General features: G+C 40.6%; 1 protein-coding gene across 1 annotated transcript in view; it reads left to right on the top strand.

Annotated features, from left to right (window-relative positions):
- The window catches only part of LOC136558957 (von Willebrand factor D and EGF domain-containing protein-like), a 170991-nt gene that overhangs the window by 39360 nt on the left and 115982 nt on the right, over positions 1-15649 (top strand). The window contains exons 3-4 of the mRNA XM_066553782.1: positions 9856-10081; positions 12636-12868. Coding sequence (XP_066409879.1) covers positions 9856-10081; positions 12636-12868 — 459 coding nt within the window. The remainder of the gene's footprint in view (positions 1-9855; positions 10082-12635; positions 12869-15649) is intronic.

Here is a 15649-nt window from a genome sequence, read left to right as displayed (position 1 = left end):
TCTTCTTCTTCTTCTTCTTCTTCTTGTCCTCCATCTTCTGCTGTGATGGTGACACTTTTGGATTGGTTTAAAGTAGAGACAGACTGTCTAACATAGATGATAGGTATTGGAAAATTATTGTAAATAAAGCACACATAGTTTTTAGCATAAAAAGATAACACAGTCAGTGTACCATGAACCGACCTGCTGGACAGATCTCAGCAGGTCAGAGAAAGATGTAAGAGATAAGAGAAAATAAACAACCTTGAGAACCAGAGCTGAGGAATCTCAACTTCTTCTTTGGTCGTGGGGCTGGGAAAAAGACTCTTTAATACCTTAGGAGCCATTTCACCAACACAAAACCTGAGAGGGGTAGTAATGGGAAAAGCACTTGAATGATGATGATGAAAATAATAATAATAATAATTACAAGAATAATGGCCGCAACAATAAAACCAACAGCAACAAAACCACCACCCTCACCATCAAAACCAACAACACCACTGTCACATGCAAGGACATCAGTCAGAGACCAGGATCCCCATGGAACAGCCAATATTCAGCCAGGCTAGGAAATATTCCAGCATAAAGCCAGGTGTTTTCCAGCTCCACAGAGAGATTTTTAGTAAACCATGTATGTAACCTCAAGCTGTGCTTTTTCCAAGCAACTGTATGGCTTTAGGAATGGATTCTGCAGCCTGACTCTTCTCCCATATAAATTATTATGAGTTAAGGACTTCTGCTGCTGATGAAATTAGAAGAGAAAAATCAGAAGAAATAATATTTAAAGAGATCTTTGGGGAAACTGAAGGAAAAGTTAAAAGTTGAATCTCTTTCTGCATTGAATCAATTCTTGCATTCTTTAGTTTCATAAGTATGCTAATGGCTTTGTGGAGCAAAAAACCCTCCACCATTCTCTGTAAAAGAGACAAAACAATAATTATCTGGTTTTATCTGTGTTTAATATGTATGACAATAATGTTTGACTTGCAATCATTGTTGCCAGAGCAACTTGAGCCCCTCACTAAAGTCACTGCCACCTCAAATATCCCAACTGCAGGAGGTTAGCATAATTTCAAACATAAAGTTAAACAAAATTATTCAGAAAATAATAAACTAATTACCATAAATTACTTAAAAGATTAAATATTCAACCTAGGGTGCCAGGATCTTTGGTATGGGGTGATTCTACTCTAGCTGGAGAACCCTCTCAAAATTAGCAAAAACATTTTATATCCATTCAAACTGGACCTGTGAACTCATCACAACTGAAGTTTACCTTAATAATTTAACATTTAGTGAAATGTTAAGAGATAGTCGTTATTTCTGTAGAATTTTTAACACTTTGAATATATAAACTATAAATCTTATTGACATTAAGTGGCGGGCTTATGATTGAAAGATTAATTTCATGGCATCCTCAATTATCCCAATGCACTATGAAGTTTTTCAGGTTGCTCTATAAGTGTACAAATATATTCTATAATATTATTTAATTTTTCATTCTATTTCAGCAATTCTGAGTGTGCAGCAGTGCTCAGCTGCATGAGGTTGCTTTTTAACAATGCATGCTTTTGTTTCTTTTAATCTCTTCTCTGGAGTTTTTCATTCAGGTTTGTGAAGGTATATTCATTAGTTTAGTTTCTTATCTTGTCACATAATTCTTGCCATTGGTTTCTTCATTATCCTCTGAATGACAGTAAATCTCTTCTTCGCCATGCTGATGAAGGATTACATCTGTTAGATGTCAAAACTGAAAGAATACACTTCTTTTAGATCTTCACCTTCTAAATCTGCCTCTACATTCTATCTCTTCCACTTAATTAAATCATTGTTTGATTTGGTTTTCCATTTAATTTCAGCAAAACCTCTGGAACAAAATAATTTAAATTAATAACTGTGCAGCTTCCACTCCTTAATAAGCAGTTATTATTGGACATTCCAGTCTGGCTGGAGCGAGCTGATTTTAATTAAAAAAGTCAAAGACAAAACCCTGAACAGATAGAAGAGAAAAGAGACCAAATAAAGCCTGACAATACAGCTGCAGAATTAAAAAGTACATTACTCCAGCACCTTGTAAAATATATACCCAGTGATAGCATGTTGATACTGGCCAGATACAATTAGCTGCTTATCAACAGATGAGATTAACTTCTTAATTCACAGTGCTGGTAGGTACGGACTCCTGCCACCCAGCTGAGCTCAGGAGGGATTTAAGCCATGCTGGAGATTTGGAGCTTGGGGGAGAAGGGTGGGAGGACAAATGGCACGTGCTGGGGGACACGAGGGAGGGGAGCTCCCACAGCCTGACTCCTCCAGACAGCCTGTGCTCTGAATCTTGCCATGAAATAAACCTCCACAACAAAAATACATCCCTGTCTGCACGATGTTTCACAAGCACAGGGAGTGTTAGATCCAGCAGGTCACACAGGGGGGTTGTGAGAGCCCCAGAATGCAGCCCTGCCACAGCTCAGGGGCACAGCAAAGTTTGCAATGGAAAACGAGCAGCAGCTCTTAAGGAGCTGCTTCCCATCCACTCATTTAATTAAAAAAGGGGGGGAAAAAAAGGGAGAAAAGACAGAAGAAAACCCCACAAGCTACAAAGTGGAAAAAAAGACAGAAGAAAAACCCAAAAGCTTTTATGTCTGAGAAAGTGAAAATATTAATTGCATTCCTGAACTTATCATGCCTTGAATCCAACTGCTGTCCATAAACTTATTCTTCCAGTGGCAAAATGTTTTTGATTGAAGGAGCTTTCCAATTTAGGCTTCGCCTACTGAATTTCTCAGGGCAGGTAACAAATGATCCTGACCTCCCTCCCTCTATTTCTTCCCTGCCTTTCCCCCCATGCTCCCAAAGGAGGCTCAGCAATTACCAGATCCTGGACATGCACTCCTGGCCACAGCCATTTCCCTATCCAAAGATATATTGTAGTAGAAGTCCAATAAAAATTTGCAAATTTTGGATCCTCATGTGTTGAGGCTGCTGTCACAGATCATGGCTTGTTCTTCAAGAACTGCCAAATCTTCTGTGAAAGGCAAAAACACTGAATGAAAAAAAGTATAGTGGAGCTTTTAATAAGATTAAGTCACTATATTAAGAAGCAAGAAACAATGCACAGACATGGCCAGATCATAGTAAAATGACCTTCAGAGGAAGAACAAAAGATGTGAAAATTAAAGCTCAACAGAAAATCTATTAAAAATACAGAGAAGTACTTAGCAGCCAATATGGGAAAACATACATCAATTACAGAAAATCCAGCTTCTGAATTCAAACAATACAGGGTATATGCATACACCTGGATTCATGTACATATGGGCAAGCCCCGTGGGAGGCACAAACATTAAAAAGAAATGTGAGGGAACATCACACACTAATGTTATTGAAGCTCTGCTCCACAGTCAGATAAAAGATCAATCTGTGGATTACAGCAGAGCAGCGCTGCCTGTAATGCTGCCTGTAATGCAAATTCAAGTGCCACACCACACTCACAGCAAAGCCAGAAATGGGCTGAAAATTCTCTTCTTCCTGTGGAGAAGTTCCACTGGCCCCAGGTGCTTGTCCTCACCAGCAGCTGAATGTCATTTTCTGGAGGGAATGGCAGGATAGGGGAATAATTTCATTTTTTGCACATTAACAATCTCCAGCAACCCCTGGTTCAGAGACTTCTGGGTTCAAACACTTCTGTGTTGTTCAATTTTCTTGTGAGGGCAAGAGGAGGGGCAGACCCTGATCTCTGCTTTGTGGTGACAGTGACAGGACCCGAGGGAATGGCCTGAAACTGTGTCAGGTGAGGTTTAGGTTGGATATTAGGAAAAGGTTCTTTCCCCAGAGGTGGTTGGGCAGTGAACAGGCTCCCCAGGGAAGCGGTCACAGCTCCAAGAAGTGCAAGGAAGTGATCCACAGATCCTGACAGAGCTCAGAAGTGTTTGAACAATGCTCTCAGGCACCTGGTGGGACTCTTGGGTTTGTCCTGTGCAGGGCCAGGATTTGGACTTGATTTTAATGGGGACCTTGTGAGTCCCTTCCAGCCCCACAGATTCTGTGATTCTGTGATTTAAAGTAATTTCTCTCCCATGAGCCAGCCCCATAACTGCAATTTTTTGACACACACATTCTGTAGTGAGCTTTTCAACAGGCTACTTATGGAAATGAGACTCTGTTTGAGAAATGTCCAATAATACCTGCCTGTGATGGGTTATCAAGATAACTTCCCATGCCTTTCTTCAGAAATTTCATCCTCTAAATGAGCAAAACCCTCTCCAAATCTGAGCATGCTCTAAATTCCTGTGCAACTGTAAATGTGCATGTGTAAATGGAGGACATGTTATGCAGTAAGGGTTGGTATTTTCTCAATAGTTTCATTTCTAGCACTATAGGTTTACTTTTTTACGTGTATACTAGGATCAAACACAAGTTTAAATGCTAATCTTTGGTGTATAAAACAAGGTCATGTTAAAGCATGGCAAATCTAACCTTAATGTGCCAGTTCCTAGAGGAGAAGATTTTATTTTCCATGCTTAGTTTCATTCCCTCCTCTTAAACCTCTTCTAGAACATTTTATACTCACAATCAAAACACAGCACCTCCGCTGCATGCCATTAATTTATTATTTTGTTTCAATTATTATTTTGCTCTGAATCCAGCCCCACTTTGATTTGCAATTGTTCTATGAATTTAAAAGCAAGTGACACCTTCAAGGTATTATTTAATCTTTAATTCTTTCTTGAACACTTATGTGAATATTCCAAATCATAATGCTAGGTATGAAGAGGCTTTGTTTTTCTGGATTGTTTTTCAGACATTTAAAACCTCTTCTGTAGAAATTACAATAACAGCCTTTATTGTTCAGAGGCATGTGCTTAAAAGAAAAACAAGACAAGCACCAGTTTAATTGCTACTACAGATATTCCTGACGTAAACTGATTACTGTGGAGTTTGGCCCCAGACTTAAATTAAAAAAAACCCCAAACTTATTTACTTTAACTAACTACAAAGAAATTAAAAAAAAAAAAGCTAAAGTAAAGTTTTGAGTGGATAACAGATGCAAAATCATAATGCTTTAACTGCCAACCAGCAGCACACCAAAAAGCCTTCCATCTCCATCCAACTAAAACAATGCATTCCTCACATATGGTGCTACTTATTTTTAACAGCATAATTTCAGCAATACCCAAGTGACAAGAACAATCGAGCTTGATTTCTTTGTGCAATTATGAAGAACCACAGTGTCCAATCAATCAAACTGGTTGATACTCCAAACCCCAAGCAAATGGAAGGAGACATCATTGGATTAAACAATAATGGCTTGTCTCCCTTGTTTTGGCAAAGGGAGAAAACATTTTTTTTTATTGTTTAGGTTTTCTAAATTGGATTATTTAAATTATTATCTGGTGTCTAATTAGGAATCAAAAATACTTAATGAATGCTCACCTGCCACATTGAGGTGTTGCAAAGATTAATTGGGTAAGGTTTATAAAATGCTTTGAAGATTAAAAATACCACTTAATTATGATTGGATAAAGCATGGAAGGATACTAAAGAAGACTGCCAAAAGCCTGAAGTGTCCCTTCTGTGTTGGAGAAGTTCTCCTTTGTGCAATCTGTGTCGCTGGACACCTGAACCTGTGGAGTTTGCTCTCCCATAGAGGCAGCAGTGTAATTCCTCCTTCCTTTTGGAAATGCTGCTGAGTGAGACTCCCACGTCTCTCCAACATCCTTAGAGGAGCAGTGACTGCAGGCATTGCAGGTAAATGCTCTGTTTGAAATGCCAATCATTTGCTACCTCTGTATTCAATTTTCTGGTTACTCTCCCAAATGACAGCTACAAAATTCAATGCAAATCATGCCACAGTGGGGACTTGAAAGTTTTGGCTCTTTGAAGCCTCTTCTCCTAGATTATTCTTCTAAGTTTCTTTGCTTTTTTGTTTTGTTTGTTGTTTTTTTCTCCCGTTCTTATCTCTACTGCTGGTTGAACACATGAATATACATTTGCCCTTGCCTTCCCAGGTCTGCCTTCTAATTCACAGAGGCCTCATGCAGCAAATCCTTTTGGCTAGTGTGTGGCAACTTGCCTGACTCAGAAGGACCACATGCAGCTCATAACAGAAAATAAATTCATGTGTGTCATAGAGCTGCCAGGAAAACAGAAATACTTGATTTATACCAAAATCCTTCCTTGGCCAGCTTGTAATCCTGTATCACAGTTTGTTGCAATGACTTGCTGTCTCACAGTCTGATTTTTTTACCCTCAAAAGGGTTGGTCATTGCTTGTAATTTGTGCATGTTATATAACAAACTGTCTCTCAAGTGGTTTCAGTTTTTGGCCAGGGCAAATGCAGGAGATCCCTGTGGGGGTTTATCAGAAAGCTGCATTCTGACATCTGTGATGCCAATCCACACTTTCTCCAGCACTGAAATGGCTCACAGACTGCTGGTGAGGATAAAAACAGAGGGGGAAAACCACCATCCTCTTCTTCCAGCATTTCAGTTTTTCCTCTGTGTGTTAACAAGAGATCCAGGCCCAGTTTTATGTATGGATCACTTTCTGTCTTTTTTCACAGCCAGAATGCACTCACATCTATTCATCTCCATGGCCCCCAGCACAACAGAGAGATGGGTGTCTCATTAAGGAATTATCTTCCCAGCACTCCTGCCAGGCACCAAAGGCTATTACCATCTCAGCCACCTCCACCTCTGGTTGAGAGATAAGAAAGTGAGGTACACAGAGAGTCAGTGATTTGTTATTTGCCCCAGGTCAAGCAGCCAGGGAAACTGAGGCACTGTGTGTGCCTGGCCAGAGGCAGCTCAGCAGCTGCACTCCCAATGGAGCAGCACTGACATGTTGGCACCAGTTACATTGGTAAAGGCAGCATCAGATGGATGCTGTAGCTCATTTTAAGCAACAAAAGTTATTTTAGAGAGAATTGTAAGAGTATTTTTTCAGTTGGGATGGGTAGGTTGTGCTGTGTCTCCTCACCAACCCCATGCTAGAAGACTCTCTGAGTTTGCACACATCCATTGAAATCCAGTGCTCACTCATCCCTGCTGCTCTGCTCCCCATAACTAATTCTTCCAGCTTGTGTGGTTCCAAACACCTCCAGGGTGAACTCACTAATACCTGCATTTAGTGCAATTTCAAAAAGAATGTTCCAGTCTGGCAATCTTTAAAGAGGCACTGAAGTTTGTGGTTTCCTTGTGTAAGAGGAAATTCAGGTTGCAGGTATCACACCCAGATGAAGATGAAGCAGAGACCACTGAGCTTCAGTTTCCATTCTCCTCCTTTCCCATGCTGCTTCTCTGGATGTTGTTTTCTCCACTCTCCCAGGTCATCACAAGTGTATGCTCATAAGCATGCTTTGGAAACGTGCTTCTCCACACCACTCCTTGCACTCTAGGTCAAAAACTGACCAGGATGCAATAAATTCCCATCATCTGTATTTTTACCAGCACAGAAAACACCCGTGTCCCTTAAAGCTGTAAATAAATAAACAGAACAAACCTCTTTAAACTTACACACTATGTGGGTATTAAAGAAAACAAGGGAAGGGATTGGTCTAAATTCCATCTAGAAGAATTTTTATGTTGGCCCCTCTTCTCCTTTGGTTGCACGGTGCTGGAAGGCTGCTGCTCCCCAGGGAGCTCCAGTGCCACCTGCAAGACCACCAGGACACCAAGCAGGGAAGGCAGGGTCAGCCTCTCTGCTCAGCTGCTGCTACTTTTCAGGAGGAAAAAAAACCAAAAACCCAACGACCTTGGACAATTTCAGTGGTGTCTCTCTGGAATCCTTGTTTTCAGAAGCCTGACTATAACTGGCTCCAAATGGAAATCAGACTGTGCCATGTCACGTTGTTGATTGTTTCTCTAGTACCCTGGCTTTCCTGGGTGTGCAGCCCTTCTCCCCTGCCCCTGCTTCCTGGCTTGAATAGCTCCCAGGTACAACCCAGACCGCAGGAGGGAACTGGTGCGTGACTTAATAAATTTATCCTTTGGCTTTCACTGCTTCCCCTGCTGTCACAAATAACTTTTGATCTTGAAAGAGAAACAGCAAATCCGGGCCAATGGGAAAAAATGCTGGGTTTTGGGTTGGTTTTTTTTTTTTCTCCCCCCAATGTGATTTATAGCCAAACACACTGGGAAGAATCACGTTCCCCAAGCTGGACTAGTAGAGATGGTTCACTGTCACTGGCTGAAGAAATGCAAAGTGACAGCAGCAGTCACGCTCTGCTGAATATGACTGATGTCTGAGAGCAAATTATTGTCAGTATTTGGTAATAATTTCCAAACTTTAGCTCAAATACCTCTGTGCTTTGCATATTGGCAAATGCTAGGTAATGGTGCAGAAAAATGAGTCACCATTGTAATTGGCTTTGTATATTTAATAAGGCCTTGATTACACCTAATCTCCTCACTGAGGTGCTTAAATTAAAGACAGCTTTAGAGAACCATGTTCCTTTAGTCAGAGGAGAGAGCCTGACAGGTACAGAGGGCAGCTCAGATCTGAGATTCCTGAACACACATCCCAAAGCTGGGAAATGGAAATCAATCTCTCCTGGCCATGACTCAACATGCTGTCATTTAAACCATTTAAGACCAATGCCTTCTGCTTTGGGTTTTTCTGTATTCAGGAAATTTGTTAATAGATAAAAGCCTGAAAGCAAAAAAAAAATTTAAAAAAAATTTAGACAATTAATTCATGCACATCCTGCACATATGTTTTGTCCATCTTTCATATGTGTCTCTCTTCAAGAGTGAGGGAGAGGTACAGGCCCCACAAATGTGTCCAGGGTGTGCTGGAAGGGCAGGAGCTGCCAGCAGCAGGGCAGCAGATGGTTTGGGGGCAGGTGATCTAGCTTGATTTCATGCTTTCATCTTCTTCATACAAACCAACCAAAGCCAGAGGAAAATACTTTGGAATCCTGTTATTGTGTCCTTTAAGCATTTTTATCTGTGTAAAGCCACCTCTCAAAACCGAGCAAGACATTTTTATCCCCACCTACACAGCTTTTTCACTGACCCTCCAGGTTCACACAGGCTCTTGGGTTTTAGTGATCTCCACTTTCAAGAAAGGGAATGAAATCTTGTGATTTCAATGAGGATTATTTGGGCAAGCTTCCATCCATTTCCCTGCACTTCTTGTCATCCCATTCACTTTTATTGTTTTCACTTGGTACTGGAATTTTTCCTTTTTAAATTTAACATTTCACTTCTTTAGGTTCCTCTCCTCTCTATTTATCTTTCTTCTCTGATTTCAGGATTTTGATTGGAGTAATTTTGGTAAGTTTTGGTCCTTTTCACTGCGCCTCATTTCATCTCAGTCCATTTGGTTGTAGTCACTCCATTTCCTAATTTTCTGGTTTTTTTCAATTGCATTGGTTTTGATTGTATCTCCCTTCCAGAGTGTGTGTTGGTCTTTGTTCTCTGATTTCAAGATTTCAACGAGGATTATTTGGGCAAGCTTTGGTCCATTTCCCTGCACTTATCATCTCATTCACTTTTACTGTTTTTACTTAGTACCAGAATTTTTCCTTTTTCTTTTTTTTAAATGTTTCATTTCTTCTGTCTCTTTGTTTACTTTTCTTCCCTGATTTCAGGATTTTAATTGGACTAATTTTGGCAAGTTTTGGTCATTTGCACTGCCCCTCATTTCATCTCAGTCCATTTGGTTGTAGTCACTCCATTTCCAAATCTTCTGGATTTTTTTTTCAATTCCATTTTATTTGATCATATCAAATGATATCAATTTGATCATATCAAATGCTTCTTTCCAGAGTGTTTGTTAGACTTTGTTCTCTGATTCCACGATTCCATTTGTTTTCCTGAAAGGAATCTTACCACACTTAAACGTAAACCTCTCCTTTGTGCGCACCCTCAGATGAACAAATGTGGGACCCAAGCCCCGGTGTGGCTGTCCCTGAAGTCTGAATCCCTGCCAGCTCCAGGGGAGAGCAAGAGGCTGACGGGCTGTGCCACCTGGCAGGGCTTTGGGGGCACCAGGGACTGCTGCCTGTTCCGGATCCCCGTCGCCGTCAGGAACTGCGGCGCTTTCTTTGTGTATCTCCTGCAGCCCACCCCAGGATGCATGGGCTACTGTGCAGAAGGTGAGGACCAGTACAGAATTTATCAATAAGATTGCTTGTGCCTCTCAGGCTGGGTGCTCAAAGGCCCCGGTGTTGCAGTGTGCATCTCGCTGACCTTGCGAGTCAAGCGTCACTCCCGCGAAGGCGCGGAGCGTGTAGGAAATAAATCAGTGGCAGTCCAAGGTGTTCCTGAAGAATAGCTCCTATTACCAGTGCAAAATGTAATCTGGTGTGTATTGCTGAAGCGTTCTCTGCTTGGTTACAGCTCACGTGTAACCTTTCCCACTGTCTTTGGCTCCACTTTGGCTTGAAGTTGCAAAGCGAGGGAGCAGAGGCATCTCAGCTGTATCCAGGAGACTGTCTCTAAGGCCTCTCCTTATCTTTAATAATGCAGTATCCCCCCTCAAAAAAAGGTAATTCTGAAACTCTTCAAGGAGAAAAAAAAAAAAAAACCCAAACCAAATTGATAACATCTTTTTCATGACATTTATATAATTGTTCTCGTCAGAAATAATTTTCAGCCTACTACGAGAGATGTAACCCCTGCTCGGTAGCTAGGAAACAAAGGGAAAGCAGAAAGCAATTGCTCATTCAGTTAAACCTCCTGAACTTTGGAGCATGGCCAGGTGCATGTAGATTTCATCAGAAAACATGCTTCTTTCTCGAAATGAAAAAATTACCTTTATACTTTCCTTTTAGTGTTTTTGGACAGAGACATGACACTGAGAAACTAGGGTTATCAGCTTTTCAATTTTCAAAATCCAAGCTTAAATAAATTTTAAAGAGAAAGATAACTATTTTCTTATCTTTATCAATATTTTAACATTTCTACTTGAAGAAGAGGAAGGAAGGAAGAAAGGCTCAAAGGACATAAGATTAATTCAGTATTTGAAATAAAAAAAAATCCATTAAAATAAATGAAACCGATTCTTACTCAAAAATTACTTTTTAACTGAATAGTCATTTTTCAGTTTAAGCTTGGCTTTTTTATAAACTATAAGATTTCCACTATTCTTGTTCAAAGAACTTTTTTGCCAATACATTTTGGGTGAATAATTTTGTCCTATTTGATGATTCACACCTGTTCAGTGATATAAAGACACCTGCACTTCTAAGAAAAGAATGCTTATCCCTTCCCAATCTCATTTGCAGTGAGGTCCAGTCCTTCAGAGTCTTTAATTTCTAGCCTTTAGGATGTTTTTGCAGTCTCATACATTGGATGGAAAAAAACTAAATCTAAATCTGGAGTTTTTTCACTGGGGTTTTTTTACCTCATGGCTTCAATTCAGCTGTAAATATTGCACCACAGGAGGCTCAGCTGGGTCCAGCTGCCATGGCTTTGTGTTGGGGTCAATTCCCTGGCTCCTTCTGCTGGAGGTTCAGGAGCAGGACAGCAATCAGCACTTCTGAGCTGCAAAACAAGCTGAATTTAAAACTCCATAACTTGGCAGAAAGGACACAGCTGGGAAAAGCAGAGTTTGTGCTTGCAATTCCACTCACATCCTCCCCTAAGCTGATCACCTAACTCTGTCCTTCTGGGATAATTTCCTGCACACAATCATGATGTGAGCCACAGTTTGAGGCAGCTTCTCTAAGAAATGAAACACAAACGGGTATAAACAACTGGTCCTTATTCATCTTTTAAGTAACTTGTTTCTTACCTCTTGCTGCTTGCCCTGGACAGATGTTAATACATTGGTTCTCTGTTCTGCTAGAACAGCTTCATATTTTATTCTCTTGGGTTCCCACATATTATATTTTCTACACTTGTCCGAAAAAGTTACTTAATTTATCCTTTCAAAGCATCTGAACCAGCTTCGTGTTTTGCTTGAGTCTGGGTCCCTAGAGATGAAAAACATCTCCTTACACTATTATACCTTTCTTTGTTTCTACTTTCTAGGGGAGTTTAACAGGAAGAAAGGTTTCAGACTTCATTACTTGTTGAAGCCTACAGAAAGCAAGCTGTACTTTTAGAGCAATAGCATTATTCTGGGCAGAGGGAGACTATATTGAGCAGACCTAGCCTAGATACATCCTAAAACAGCCTGGAAAGGATGTTCAGTAAAGCAATAGAGTAAGGCAAAAAAGTAAGGCAATAGAGGCTGGCTGCTTTCTGGGAGTCAGTTTACCTCTGCAACATAGTGATTTCTCATATCTCTCATGGGCTTATTGCAAAACTTGGATCAAAAGGCTGTGCTCCAGGGAAATGCAAAGCTGAGGACCTTTGCCAGAGTAATTAATTTGTATTAATCTGAGTGCTCCATTTCAATAATGTTTCTCTCACTGCAAAATTAAAAAAAATTTAAAAAATTAAAAAAAAAAATTCAAAACCAGCAGGTCAGACGGTACAACAGCAATAGGTAGTCAGGACACAATTAGCAATTTTTGCATTTCATACAAAACATTTCATACAAAACACACCTTCTTGCTTGCATGGTTACTAATTAAGTCACCAGAAGACAAAATGTAGTGCTCATCCCATGTTTAATTACATTGACATCTTCTTGTTAGGTGAACAACCATAACACCAAAATAATATTGTGTGCTACATCCCTCTTTTGTTCTCCTTTTCCAGACAAGCTTGCAAGCCTGGCTTTGCAACCGGCCATCACCCCCGAGCTCTTGCAAGGCCGAGTCCACCTGAAATGCAGCTACAGCCCCTCTCCCCCTGAGCCCCCAGTGCAGTTCAGGGTGCTCTGGTCTCGCCTCTCCAGCCCAGGGAAGAGGGAGCAGATCCAGCAGGAGACAACCCCACAGCCGTTTTCCTACGTGGAGGTGGACGGCGCGAATCTCCGCCTGGGAGACACGGTAACGCCACCGCCTCCATGTCACACACCCACAGGGGATCCAGCCTCCTTCCTAAACCTCTGTGGTGTTTTTATTAGTGCTGCTCCTCACTCCCTGTGCTTAGAGCTACTGCCCAAAAAGAGACCTGAGACTGTTTCGTGGCAAGGTTATTTAATAACATTAACCGGGTTCAGGACCTGTAAAATTTCTGTGAATCGCAGTGAGTTCTTGGAAGGTATTTTGCCACATTCTAAAGGCAAATTGAATATTTGCAGTTACATTATACCTTGAATGCTGTGGGGTTTGTGTAAGTGGTGGGTACATGTGCCTGAGCCAATTTTTGTTTAGTACTTTTTGTATCTTGCGGCAGAGGCAGGCTCAGCTGCATGCACTCAGTAATTTTTATATCCATGGACCAGAGACACAATAACATCTTTTCACAGGGAAAAAAAAATATTATACATTTTAAAATAGAGGGAGATTCATTTTATGGGGTTTTTTCATGTTGTTCTGCCTCTCTGATTCCAAATTCCTGGTTCAATAGCATACTGAAAGATAGAGTTCATTACAAAACAATCTTTAAGAAGTATATTTGATGGCTTACACAGCAACAATGATCTGCTCTCAACAACAACAACAACAACAACAAAACAGAAACCAATACAGATGTGGAAAAAAAATGACTTGTGTATGAATTCATGGCCTTTTATGGTACAGAAACAAGGTTTTTAAATTTAAATTAGGTTCATAACTTTTACAGGCAGAGGGACATTAGTGATGCTACAGCAGACAGAACAAATAGGGATAATGTCCTGGTGTTAAAAGTAGGAAATAGTCTTGGCATTTTGCAGCTCTTCTTTGAGACCATGGAATCATAGAATACCAGCTCTCACAAGGGTTCAAGGTTCATCTGGTCTAAATTTTCTTGGCAAAAGCACAGTCTAGACAAGACAGCCCAGCACCTTTTCCCACTGAACTTGAAGTGTCCAATGTAGGGAAATCCACCACTCCTGAGATTATTCCAATGGCTAACTGCTCTCATTTTGAAAAAAATTCTTTTTGTGGTCAATCTGAATTTTCCCTCATCTTTTCCATGTTACTACTTGTAAAAAGGGACCCTCCATCTTTGAATCCACTCTTTAAAAGCAGGCGATGAGGTTTCCCATAAGCCTTCTTTTATCAAGGCTGAATGAACCCAGTTCTCTCAACCTTTCATCACATGGCAGCTTCCCAGGCCCTGGCTCATCTTTGTGGCCCTTCTCTGGACCCTCTCCAGGCTGCCCACATGTTTTTTTGTGGTGGTGACCCAAACTGAACACAATATTCCAGATGTGGCCTGAGAAATGCTGACTGAGATAACGATTTCTTTAGCCCAGTTCAGGGTCTGACTGATGATGCCCTTGCATGTAATAAGATGAGGCAGATCATTCTGCCAGTTTAAGACAAGTTTGTGCTATGAAGAGATATTCTCATCCAAATTATTTCACTTGCAATCACTTCAAATCTTGTTTTAACAGTCCTGAGGGATTCAGAGAAAATATGGTTCTGTTAACAAGTAGCATTGCCAAATCTTTATAAGACTATTTTTATTGTATTGAGTTTCCAGTAAGCCCTTCTTTGTCCTCTGCTGAAACTACATGTTTAATTTAGTGGGTTTAGTGAGACTAAAGCATTCTCTTCCTTGTTAGGCTTCTTTAAAGGTCTTCATGGCCTATTAGACTAATTATAATTATCCATAAATCATCACAGGTGAAAACCAAGCAATGAAGCTGCAGCTGCAACTGAGAATTCAGTTTTACAAAATAAAGGTTTTAAAAACAGCACGTCACTGTTTGCCATCCCAGTCTGGGTGTCTAACAGGAGTCAAAAGGGACTCTCACCTCCAGTGGTGTAAATCTGAAGAAATTTAGCATTTATAGGGCTACTCTAGAGGAAAAGTGATGCCTCTAAGAGGAGAATCAAACCCTGGCACCAAATTCCACCACCAGGTGAGAGTTACCCAGAGGCAATGGGTGACTCTCACCTGCCCAGGAAAGATGCAGATGGAAGTATATTCTCTCAGGCACAATTAAAGGGTGGCCAGATTCACATTGATATGAGAGGGGAGACAGTAAATCAGGAGCACTTTCCAGTACTTTTCCCCTTCTCCATGCAGAGCCCAGTGGTAGTATCCCCAAGGCTGAGCATTGCCAGGTTGCACGAGGGGCATTCAAGGCAGAATTTGTCCCCCAGGACAGAGAATTTGCAGCATTTTGAAAACCACTTGCCTTTTTGAACCTTTTTAACTCATAATTTCTACTTGCACAATAACCTGCATTTGGTTCCACACATTCATGGCCTGAAGTCAGCATCTTCTCTGTTCCTTTCCTGACAAAAAACCACAGCCAAGCAAGACGATATTTTTTTTTTACATCACTTTTTGGGTGGTTGATGTCAATGCTATTCTTTGTAAAAACACCTCCAGGCAATAGGTCAGTCACATAATGGAATAGCTATTGATATATTTTAATACACAGTCAAACCTTAGAGAAGAGTTGAGATTTAACAGCCAACATCCCTGAACTTGTATTGACTAAACAGCCAGTTATGTTTTAATAGCCATCATGTGTCCTTTCTTCCCCCCATCTTTGGGTTCCAATTTTGTTATTCCAGACAGTAATGCTGGCAGCACAATGTTCATGAAACTATTTCAGTCTTAAATAAATCTATAACATGCCACTATTTCTCTATAAGCTCTGAAAGGAACCCACTCCATCTGATATGAAAATCCTGGCATTCCTAAGCCTTATTTATGTGATAGTG

The sequence above is a fragment of the Molothrus aeneus genome, chromosome 7 (genome assembly GCF_037042795.1).
Source record: "Molothrus aeneus isolate 106 chromosome 7, BPBGC_Maene_1.0, whole genome shotgun sequence".
NCBI lineage: Eukaryota > Metazoa > Chordata > Aves > Passeriformes > Icteridae > Molothrus > Molothrus aeneus.
The sequence above is the reverse complement of the archived record's forward strand: the minus strand, read 5'-3'. Positions and strand labels throughout refer to the sequence as shown.